At 37.2% G+C, this 12,500-nt stretch overlaps 2 protein-coding genes across 2 annotated transcripts in view; both read right to left on the bottom strand.

The window, feature by feature from the left end:
• LOC107683544 (segment polarity protein dishevelled homolog DVL-2-like) overlaps positions 1-7,255 on the bottom strand; it is an 18,142-nt gene extending 10,887 nt beyond the window's left edge. Inside the window, exon 1 of the mRNA XM_016479619.1 lies at positions 6,726-7,255. Within this exon, the coding sequence (XP_016335105.1) occupies positions 6,726-6,886 (161 nt within the window). The 5' untranslated portion in view covers positions 6,887-7,255. The remainder of the gene's footprint in view (positions 1-6,725) is intronic.
• A 3,492-nt stretch (positions 7,256-10,747) lies between these two features.
• Positions 10,748-11,424, bottom strand: LOC107683592 (uncharacterized). Its single transcript, XM_016479669.1, has one exon. It carries the CDS (start codon positions 11,354-11,356, stop codon positions 10,748-10,750), a length of 609 nt encoding a protein of 202 aa, XP_016335155.1. The 5' UTR covers positions 11,357-11,424.
• Between the last annotated feature and the right edge of the window lie 1,076 nt (positions 11,425-12,500).

The following is a 12,500-nucleotide window of genomic DNA, read 5'->3' as shown; positions in this document are numbered from 1 at the left end:
ATTCAGCAGCAAAAGTTATTCTAGAAAAATCATGGGTGCACAATAATTTTATAAAAACATTAAACTAAACTAAACATTTAGTGAAACAACATTATTTAATTCGCATCCCGTGCGCAGAATGATGCTCTTGAAGCAACACGGAGTCACAGCACGCAGCATAAATAATGGAAGAGATATTGATGTGTAGTGTAGTGTATTATATCTGTGCGATATTTTATTGAGCCTTTTCTTTTAAAGGTTTTAAATCTCAGTTATTGTGCACTCTTCAAGAGAGTTTCATCTTTTTGACTGTAGTAACCGAACGCGACACGCAGTTTGAATGCTGAATGGAGGATGACAGACAGGGAGAAGAGTTTACGTGAACTTGACTTAAATATTCATCTATACTAAACATTAAACTATAGAACGGCTTCAGAACACTTAAAATATAGTGCACAAAAACTTTATGGTGCTTTATAATGTTTTTGTTCCTTTCGTGGGCCTTAACAATAACACGGAGTAGTATACGCAGAATATCGGATTTGGGTCGGTCTCGTCTGACCGATAATGTTCATCTGATGGCAGTAACGGAGCCGAATCGATGCATCCCTACAACAAAGACGCATTAAACTGATCAAAAGTGACAGTACAGCAGGGGCGTAGGCAGCGGACGGGCCTGCCCACTCTGATGAAAGGCCTCCCCAGTTTATTATACAAATATAATATTTGTTAAATAATTATTGTTTAATCTATTTTAACACAATTAGAGAATTATTATAACATCTCAAATAAATAAAATATGTTTTTGCATAATTCTTGATGAGTTTGATTGACAGCAGTGTTAGCCAATTGTTATCCAGGCTGTTTCGGGCATGTCGCGCATGTAAATTTGTGCGTGTTCACTCATTCAGTTGGACTGTAATTTGCAGCTGTGTTAGAAAATGTTAGAAAAACAGCAGCAATGCATAATTCTGTAAAAAAGACTTTTAAAAACTTGCACTGACGAGGGAGAGAGCCCCGCCCATCAGCCCGCAAGAAACGGTTAACTTTCGGTTCCACGCGCGAACCGGTTCATTCTGTAAAGCCAGGAAACACTACTGTCAGGCCGATTATGAATGTCATTTGAGCTCAGTCGGTGTTTTCAGTCGGTGTTCAAAGTCGTTTGGTATGCGGTGTCTAAAGAATTTAAGACCAGCTGTTGCCAGTCGTTCTCACAAAGATTAGCCTATTTTTTTATATATCAATTTTGTGACTGACGCCGGCAATTAACTGCACCTGTTTCTTAATTTGTAGGCCTATTCATTTAAATAACGAATTAACAAATAAAAATAAAAATAAATCACAAACATGACATTTCTGAATAAAATAATTTTATACACTTTATATCTAATTTGGCATTTTCAATTAACATAGGCCTGCTACATTCTTCTTATTAGCCTATTAGGCCTATTATTATTAAGTTACTTTTATTATTAAATTAATATTACAATTAATTTGCCCGGCAATAATTTCATAGTGCATCACCACATAACTGACGCACCGCGAGGATAATAAAGATTAGGCTAGCTTACTCCTAATTGAAAATGTTTTTAAAAAGGTCTTTCAAACCAGGTTTATTATACAATGAATTATAGGCCTATAAATTATTAACACTGCAATCATCAATGAAAAAGCTTTTATTATTTCAAGCACTGACTTTTTTAAAAAGAAAAAAAAAAAACTCTTTAACATGAAATAGCCTACGCTTCTTCTCTCTTTATTTATTTATTAATTTTTTCTACTTGCCTATGTTCGGGCCACAAAAGAAATATTAAGGTAGTAAATTAAAACATTTAGCTATATAGGCTACCATTATCAGCATATGAAGTAGATTTGTCTCTTGTCATCTCTGAGAGAATATGCGCAGTTAATTCAGCGTCAGATGCCATAAGCGCCATCAGTTTTTACTTTCACTTTCTAGTGAATCGACTGAGGTTCACCGCATAACTCTTGTACAAAGTTTGCACGTTGCTTATGTGATATCCATCACACATCCATGGCTCGCCTTCTTGGTTTAAAACAAATATTTACAATATTGCGACAGCCCCCCAAACCACCCAACCTTGAGTTCGCGGTTGGGGGCCGCGGATTTGCACTAAGCCACTGGACTCCGTCCGTTAGTTAGCCTAGTGCCCGCTCACCCGATTTTATTGGTCTGAGGTTGCTACGGGGGAGGGGCAATGCCTCATTTTGAGGGCCAGAAAAAAGCAAGCTGAGTGGCCTGGCATATCCAATCTTACTTCTCAATAATAAGGTTGATAAATCAATAAAAAACAAATGCACATTTAGAAATAATGATTCATAACCTATGTCTTGATGGCCTCTGTGAGATAAAATGCCGATTTTGCTAAATAATCCAGATTTTTATATAAAAAAAAGCATTTTTAGTCACTGGCCCAATTTACCTGAATGTGTTAAGATAAAATGAGCCATTAATTTAAGTTAAAATGGGCCACCTTCTGAGTTGAGTTTAAGCAGAAATTTTGGTGGTTTCTCTTATTAAAAATTATTTATATTATTAATATACTGTATTGTAGAGAGTTGTATTGTATTGTATTTTATTGAATTTGTGACATACCTTGATGTGTGTTTATGTGTGCTCCACTATGTTTGTGTGTGCATGTTAGTGAGGCATGTGTATGTGTGTTGAAGAGTAGGTGGTGAAGAGAATGGCATTTTTGATGATGGCTTTATCTGTCAAGACTGTTTTTGAAAAACCTTCAGTGCACACACACACATACACACACTTAGTTGTTCAGGTTATTGTTACATTTTTTAATGAAATTTATGTTTTATTGATGAAATTGATTGAAAGGTTTGAGTGTCTTACCTCTTCTCTTCGAAATTCTTTGCAGTCATTGGCTGTTAACTTAAAAACTGTTGCCATAACACTACTTGTTATTGTTATTTTTTTTTTATGAAATTTGTTTTATTGATGAAACTGATTGAAATTAATGTTTTAATGTAATTCAAATTGATGTTCTAATGTAATTTAATAGCAATGTTACACTGTTACATTATAAAATTAAATATAATTAAATGTGTTTTATCAGAAATCTCTATTTCACTTTGCAGTTCGACTGGCCCATTTTTGCTGATCAGCCAGCCCATTTTACCTGAACACTGCTATCTCAAAAAATGTGGGGCAGCTAATGTTTCAAAACCTGTAGGGCCTGAACAATTATATTTTATTACATCAATTCAACACAAAAATATTAAAAACAGTCCTTATTAATCATAAGAACACAGTTAAATGTCATACATGGGTTTTTTGTTAGTGTCCCAAGCGATTAACCAAAAAGTGGCCCAATTTACCTGATATCACCCTATTTTTGATCAAATAAATGCAATCTTGTTGAGCATAAAAGACTTCTTTCAAAAACGTAAAAAAATTGCCGCAAATATTTGTACAGTAGTGTACATACATTCTTACTGATGCTTCCAAGACTCAACACAAGACAATATCACATCAATGTAAGCCAGCTAGATAACATCTTGTTGACAATTCAGCAGAACTGTTGTTGCCATAAAGTAGAATACAGCACTGAAAAAACAAATGTTTAAGTTTGCAAAGCATTAAAATGGATGTACAAGATCAATGATATTTTTAGTAGCAATGCAGCACTGGCAGCACATTATGTCAAAGTTTAATCAGAGTTATGCATTTGAATATGTATCAGCAATATAACAGTGATGCTTGCCTTAGGAAACACCACTAATAGTTATATTAATATTAAAGAAATATTAAATGACTTTTTCAAAATTATTTTTCTAATTTCAATCCGAGTGCACAAACCATTCATTGCTAGGTCTTCTCTGCAACCAAACAAACATTTGACTAGACGATGTAACTCTACAACAATTTCACAAAGCACTTCCTGAAAGCAAAGCTCTCCTGCATTTTACCGCTTGTGAAACAATCCCACCCCCAAACCCTGTAATGACACTAATTAAGCCCAACATTTGTACTTGAAAAACAACCCTTGACCTCTAACACAATAACACACACACTCAAAGCACAACCTGATTTTAACAAAAGCTCTTACAACAGAATGAGTTCTGGGCTTGTTGAGTCTGCGTTAGGATTGTTACATTTTGGCCCAGCAGCCATTTGGATATTTATTTTAATTTGGTCTATTTGCAATTAACACAGTCTGAGAAATAAGGTCAAAGGAATAAAACTGCACTGGAATCTGGTCTGTACTCTTAAGGGGATGTTTAAAAAAAAAAAACAGCAGAGAGAATGTAGAGGGGGCCTGGAGAAACCAAGGGGTCTCTCTCTCTCACTCACCCTCTTTCTGTTGATTCTATCCCAGACACTAAGCAAATGGCCCGTCTCCAACCTCCAACCATATCCCTCCCCAAACAGGGAGCAACCCCAGCCCCTGCCACACACAGTCAGACTGACAGCTGGCTCTACACACTGCAGCATCACAGCACCGCCGCCTGCTCTGTCCCACTCCACTACCGTATCAGCTTACATCCACATCCAACGCCGTTCAACAATAATACACACACGTCCACCCTTTCCACAATAACAAAACCTGGCGAGACATTCACAGCCTTTCTTCCATGGCAGGAAAGAAGAAACGATCAAGTCCTCAGATTTCGCTTTCCCGGTAAAATCCTTAGTAATGCATTTAACCCAATTTAGCACTATTTTACTAGAATTAGACATAGCTGGCTGACATTTTGGCTCCAAGGTTTTAAAAAAAAATGCTAATTTGCAAATCCCTTTACCTGTAAAACCATGTTAGCTCCACTCTTATGATGAAAATTTGTCATTGTTATTGAGAAAGACAAAACAGACCCTCTGCTGCTCTGTCTTATGGTCTAAGTCCATATTATAAAAGCCGTTTCTGCAACAGTATAAAACAACTAAAAAGGTAATAGTGACATTTTATCTCACAATTTGGAGAATTGCAAGACGAAAAATCTGAATTCTGTGAAAAAAGTCAGAATTGCGAGATATACTCAGAAATGGGAGATGCAAATCTGGAATTGTGAGGGAAAAGTCAGAAATCTGAATATATATTTCACAATTCTGACTTTTTTCTCATAAATCTTGCAATTCTGTTTGTTTGTTTTGGGAATAAAAATACAAAGGGTAATTGTGCTTTTTATGTCACAGTTCTCATTTTTTCTAACAATTGTGAGTTTTCATCTCACATTTCTGTCTTTCTATCTCATAATTCTGGCTCAAATTCATAATTGTGAGATAAAAAGTCACAATTACCTTTTCATTTTTTTTAAATCCTGTGCTGGAAACAAGCTTCTATAGTGCATTGTGATAGCTATCAAATAAAACATTATTAATATAATTTAACATTGTCATGACTCCAACAGCACGTAAAATAGTTGATAGGCAGTATAAATTAAATACAACTGATTATTAATGTGCATTTGATTTAGTGTGGCTCTACATTTACAGTGCCTCAGGTGAATGTCTCTGATTCATATCAAAATCAACTAAGTGTAAGCTGTCAAACTGATGGAGTATTTACAGTCAGATGATAACATCCTAATTTGCTAAGATTACCACAGACATTCCAGTAGCATCTGGAGAATGCATAACTGACAAGTACGTGGCTGAGATGTATTGGCTGGTATTCTGTCCATAGCAGGACAATTCAGGCCAAATATGCGGTCAGAGACAAAGAACTCCACTCTTTATTAATAAAAGGACTGGCAGAACAGTGGGACTCTAAAAACTTGGCCCGTATGGAAAGAAGTGAGGGAAAGGATGAGAATTTCACTACACAAGGGATATGAGATCTAATGTGTAGGCATAAGACAGAATAGCTACACACACTGCCAAAAGTTTGGGGTCGGTAAGATTTTTTTAATGTTTTTGAATAGGTCTCTTTTGCTCACCAATATTGTATTTATTTACTAGAAATACAGTAAAAACCGTAATACTGTGAAAATTATTACATTTTAAAATTATTTAAATTTTAATCCATTTTAAAATCAATTTATTCCTGTGATGTCAAAGTTGAATTTTCCATAGCCATTACTCCAGTATATCACTGTCACATGATCCTTCAGAAATTATGCTAATATGCTGATTTTGTGCTTATTACTAATGTTGAAAACAGTTGTGCTGCTTAATGTTTTTGTGGAAACTGTTACACTTTTTTTTTTTTTTTTTACTAAAAGAACGTTCCAACATATAATATTTATATAACATCTAAATCTTTTGTAACCTGGTAAAATATTTTTTATTTAATGTGTCCTTGGTGAATACCTGTATTTATTTTTTAATCGTAGCCTACTGACTCCAAACCTTTAGCCGGTAGCACATATTAAAAACTATTTAAGAAATGATATATCTTATATTACACATCAGCCTTAACAGAATGTGACTATTATTTCATATCAAACAGTTAGAGGTGTACAAACAGTGTCATACAACAAAACTAATTTTATGGGCAAGGTATTTTTCATTTAGCCTATAACTTACCTGTGAAGCCAGACTGCAGAAACTGATAAACTGTGTCGAGACATGGAGTTCTTTTGCAGTGATGGCTTGATACAACTAACGTTAGACCACCCACAACACTGTCATTCTCGAAGAAAACCCTTACCTAGCCCTCACAACAACATCGGACATAACATACAAATAGATTTATTTCCTACACATAAAAAAAACTCATTTGTTCTGGCTATTCATGCACATCTTTGTGTGTTTTCCCGCATTCGCTTACCCGAAGTCCTGATCCATAGACTTGAAGAAGAATTTGTAGTTTGGCTTGTTCAAAACCTGTTTAAAATCCAGCAAAGTGATTTTCTCAGCCGCTATGGGAATTTTCACCAAGTACGGAGTCTCCTCTTCGTCAATGTGATAAATTATTTTAGTCTCCGCCATGGCTCCCAACTCAACTCAACTTTCCCGTTGTTCTACGAACGTATGGAAGAGGCAGCAGCTATGCTGCTAATGTTAGCCAGTGCTCCGGAGAGAAGGGGGTTGAGAAAACTCGCCTAGACCACAATACTACTATCCAATAACACTGCCCCGACTAGCGCATCCAGCATAAACAAAGAAAAACAGCGCTACTGTGCCTAACTTTTGTTGTCTTGAACGCTCAAAAGTGTCATGATTTCCGTTAAAATACACCTACAAACAGCTACCCTGTTGTAACAACATTTTCCCCGTACGAAAACACACGGGGGTTTGAAAAACTTCTCTTCTGCTATGGCCAGCGCGGCGTGTGACGAAACAGAGGCGCCCAGGACTTCCCACTGCTTCGCTTCTACCGGGGCATGTCCATATGAGTGCTTTTGTGGTACTAAGTGGGAATTCTGATTCGTCCCAGTGACTCGAATCTTTTGAATCAGTTCACTGTTCGCAAAGATTCGTTTGCGAACCCTTTCTGCAGTTTACGCCAGTAGGTGGCAACTGTTGCGCTATGACTTATACGCGAGTTATTGAATCATTCACTCAACCGATTAACCAACTCATTAATATTGTATTACATACATCCGAGCCTTGCTCATTTTCAAAACGGACTCTTTTAGTAAAAGGGGCGTGTTCGTTCAGTACGTCCAACCAATGAAATGCTCCCTGTTACTCCTACGTTTTTATGTTATGGGATTACATCTCTGCCACAATTCTGTGCGCGAAAGATCATATTTCGAGCACGCAAAAGTGCGTTTTGCACGCGCGCGAACTGAGTTTTGTGGAGAAAATGTTTGTCTCGCAAAGAAGAAAGTATTTAAAGCGCACGAAAATCTATTTTGCATTTAAAATAAGTTTTTGGATGTGTGCAGACCTTCTCTTTTGCGCATGCAACGCTTCACTAGCTTGCTCACCTGATGCCCGCCCTCGGTGCTCTCTAAATGCCAACGGCTCGCTTGCTCAACACAACCCAGCATTGCACTATGCCATAATTCCAGCCAATCAGAGACCAGGCTGCTAAATTCTGATTGGCTGCCTTGACATTGATGTTGTTTGGAATTGGTAAAATGTGTTTGGAAAAAAATATAATCAGAATATCAACTTGCATAATAATTATGCATGCACTGTATTTTTCCTCTTCTGCTGACGAGGTAATGCAAGGAATGTTGTGATTGGTCGTCAAGGCAGCCAATCAGAATTTAGCAGCCTCGTCTCTGATTGGCTGGAATTATGGCATATTGTAACGCTGGGTTGTGTTGAGCAAGCGAGCCGTTGGCATTGAGAGAGCACTGAGGGCGGGCATCAAGGGAGCAAGCTAATGAAACCTTGCACGAGCAAAAGAGAAGGTCTGCACACATCCAAAAACTTCTTTTAAATGCAAAATTGATTTTCGTGCGCTCGAACTAAGTTTTTTCTTTGCGAAACGAACATTTTCTCCACAAAACTCAGATCGCGCGCGTGCAAAATGCACTTTTGTGTGCTCAAAATATGATCTTTTGCGCACAGAATTGTGGCAGAGATCTAAGCTTATAGTATGTTGGTTCATCCCAGTGACTCGGATCTTTTGAATCAGTTCACTAAAACATTAATTCTCGGAACCTTTTTTGCAGGTTACGCCAGTAGGTGGCAGCTGTTGTGTTATTATGAGTCATTAAAGGGTTAGTTCAAACAAAAATTAAAATTCTGTCATTAATTACTTACCCTCGTGTCGTTCCAAACCCCTAAGACCTTCGTTCATCTTCGGAACACAAATTAAGATATTTTTGATGGAATCTGAGAGCTTGTGCGCGCTGTCTACGGAACGTAAACAATGCTGATTATGTTCAGTAGACAGCGCGTGCGCATGCCGAACTGAACGTAAACAACGCTCGTTACGTTGATTACGTTCTGGGGTACTCTCCAAAATAGTGTAAGACGGTAAGGGAGAAGAAATGCGGAATAAATTGTTATTATTGTTTTCTTTTTGCACAAAAAGTATTCTCGTAGCTTCGTAAAATTACGGTTGAACCCCTGATGTCACATGGACTATTTTACCGATGTCCTTGCTACGTTTCTGTGCGTTGATCGTGGTATCGTTGCTGTCTATGGAGGGTCAGAGAGCTCTCGGATTCCATCAAAAATATCTTAATTTGTGTTCCGAAGATGAACGAAGGTCTTACGGGTTTGGAACGACATGAGGGTGAGTAATGACAGAATTTTCATTTTTGGGTGAACTGTCCTTTTAAATAACTCACTCGAATGATTCTTATAAGTTTTGTACAAACATCATGAAATGTTAATTGACAGTTCAAGCTCGAAAACTATTGGCTCGCACAAGCTTTGAAGACAGGATAGTCAGGCGCTTCTAAAAGGACTGAGCGAAAGACAAATGTGAATAAGTGGATGAACAATGATAACGATTCGTTCAAAACATCGAAAGAATGATTTTATATTTTCAATGATACATTTTTGTTCATATTTACAGCCATTAATAGCCTACCTTATGTAGCTCCGCCCCTTTTTATTTCCACATCGTGAAGGTAAGGTCGTAATTATATTTGGTCTATGTGACATTAATATTGACAAATCATTGTCGACAAACTTCATTTTCCCATTCGGACAACTTAAGACAAATGTGAATAAGTGGATGAACAATGATAACGATTCGTTCAAAACATCGAAAGAATGATTTTATATTTTCAATGATACATTTTTGTTCATATTTACAGCCATTAATAGCCTACCTTATGTAGCTCCGCCCTTTTTATTTCCACATCGTGAAGGTAAGGTCGTAATTATATTTGGTCTATGTGACATTAATATTGACAAATCATTGTCGACAAATTTCATTTTCCCATTCGGACAACTTGTCACATGTAGTGTGACAAAAAAATGCAATCATTTGTTATATAAACTATGTTCTGTAAACAAAATGTTAGGGTTCGTGTCTATACATAAATGAGCAAAAATAGTAAAAATATTAACTTTTTCAGTCAGCTGAATTGATAAATTGATAAAATACTGTACATCTGTATGTCCTGCAATCAAAACTGCTCACAGGTGTATTAATGTGCATCATCCACAAGAGGGACTCATTACCTCGTTATCATTTTTCATGAAAAAAAGGCCCATGCTGGGCAGTCTACATGATTTTTTATTTATTTTTTCAAATTAAACAACAATGCATTTTTTTCTAAAACACAGAATGCTGCAGGCCTATATATTTTCCATGTTTGCATACAAAACAACATACTGTACAAAAAGTTAGAGAACAGAGAATACCATCCTTTAGAATATTGACAGGAATAACTGTACACACTACAATATGAACATGAAAAGTAGGCCCATAAAGTATTTGGACACTTAATACAAATGTAATGTATTCAATAAAATGTATTGAATTCAATAAAATATTAAACCAAATATCATTTCCTTGACACTAGTTATTTTCAGAACTAACCTCACCATTTTTTGAATTTGGTTTAAGCAAGTAATAGCAAAAGTAAATAAAAGGTGCATTTGTAATGGATGTACAATATGAAGTCATTACATATAATTTATCACATTAAATATGAACTTGTTTCTCTAACATTTGTCAACCAGGTTCCACAATACTTTTTGTCTTTACTTTGAACCATATATTATTGTATAATTTAAAAACCTAAACTTTGTATACTATAAAATGTTTTGCAATGACTTTAATACATTTTAAGTGTCCAAATTTCAGGGTAACTGTAGATTTTACATGTAATCAAAATGATCCATTTATAATGATCTAAATGTTGTCATTTAAAAAATGCAGGGACAGAATACATATATTAATTAACAAGATACACCCATGTCCTTAATCTCTCAATTATGAAAGAGGCTTGGCCCAAACACAACCCCAATCACACAAGTCAGCACAAACATGATCCAGAAGATGACAGCCAGAACCTGAACGCACATTAGGGTATTCTTGTGTCTCCTCAGAACCTCAATCTCTCGGAGCAACACCCTAGGTGGGTTTACCAATTCTGTGCCTTCTCCCATCTTCTCCACCCTCAGACTAACAGTGGGCAGGATTATGAATCGGGTATCCCTCTCCCCCAGAGATAGCACCAAGCGCTGGGTCACCGTGGCCAGCCGGGCAGACACAGACGCAGGCAGATGGAAGGCTACGGGAGGCAACTGGGCAAGAATCCGTGAGTTGCAGGGGAGAGAGTATGCATCGCCACCCTGTAGCGGGGTGGAGTGGCGGCACAGGGGGCAGGAGATTGAGGGGGCGCTGTTGGGGTCGGGCGGGTGCAAAGGAGTGAGCTGGATTTTGCGGAGACATTCCGTGCAGAAGACGTGAAGGCATTCTAGCATGCGTGGGAGTTTGGAGTCCTGGTCGTACTCCTGATAGCAAACTGGACACTCCACCTCTGGAGACTCTGAAGGCACCTCAGTTTGTGCAGGTATTGGTCGAGTCTCTGCCATGATGGAGGTAACTGAGATGCCACAGAGAATATGGCTTTTAATCTTCAGTAGGTACTTCCAGAGGCGTGCTCTTCTGAAGTAACCGAGAAAAAAAATGGTTGATCATGTTTAATCATGTCTCATCTAGGAAACAGTGATGCCACAGATGGCCACAAAGATGAGATTAAGGTGTTTGCATTATTTCAAAGGAATAGTTCACAAAAAAAAAATGAAAATTTACTGAAAACATACTCTCCCACAGGTCATCAAAGATGAGTTTGTTTCTTCATCGGAAGAGATTTGGAGAAATATATCTTTATATGCATATTTATATGCAAAATGGTAAAACTGGGAATATTTGTTCAACCGTTATCTGCCGTTACATCACTTGCTCACCAATGGATCCTCTGCAGTGAATGGGTGCCGTCAGAATGAGAGTTCACACAGCTGAGAAAAACATCACAATAATCCACAAGTAATCCTCATAACTTTAGTCCACCAATTAACATCTTCGTAAGTGAAAAGCTGTGTGTTTGTAATAAACAAATCCATCATTAAGGTGTTTCCACTTTAAAGCATCTTCTGGCCAAAATACAGTCCATAATCCATAATAACGCTTCCTCAAGGCTATCCCCTGTTGTCCTCTCACATCAAATCCACAGGCATATTTATTTAGAACTGTTTTTGCTTGTAAAAGGTGCTTGATCTGTGCATATTTCTCTCCTGATTCAGACAAGACAACTTTTTCACTGGAGAAACCAATATTATGGATAAGAGACTCTTATTTTAGCTGCTTAATGATAAAAATGTCTTAATTTATTTCTTAATTACAAACACACAGCTTTTCACTTCACAAGATGTTAACTCATGTCATGTGAAGTACTTGTGATGTTTTTATCAGCTGTTTGGACTCTCATTCTGACGGCACCCCTTCACTACAGAGGATCCATTTGCTGAGCAAGTGATGTCAAAGCAAATAACTGTTCAACACAAATTCCAACTTTTAAGTGCTGTATGTCCTTAACCATTTTACATGGTCAATATGTGAGGATTTCCAGTCAGGATTTAGACTGTATCATAGTACTGAGACTGCTCTCATTAGAGTTACAAATGACCTGCTCTTATCATCTGATCGTGGTTGTATCTCTCTATTAGTGCTACTGGA

Source organism: Sinocyclocheilus anshuiensis, unplaced genomic scaffold (assembly GCF_001515605.1).
Source record: "Sinocyclocheilus anshuiensis isolate Anshui unplaced genomic scaffold, SAMN03320099.WGS_v1.1 scaffold874, whole genome shotgun sequence".
Lineage (NCBI taxonomy): Eukaryota > Metazoa > Chordata > Actinopteri > Cypriniformes > Cyprinidae > Sinocyclocheilus > Sinocyclocheilus anshuiensis.
The sequence above is the reverse complement of the archived record's forward strand: the minus strand, read 5'-3'. Positions and strand labels throughout refer to the sequence as shown.

What these genes read in the sequence shown, in the direction of transcription:
- LOC107683592 (XM_016479669.1), bottom strand. Translation starts at nt 11,356, where the DNA reads ATGGCAGAGACTCGACCAATACCTGCACAAACTGAGGTGCCTTCAGAG.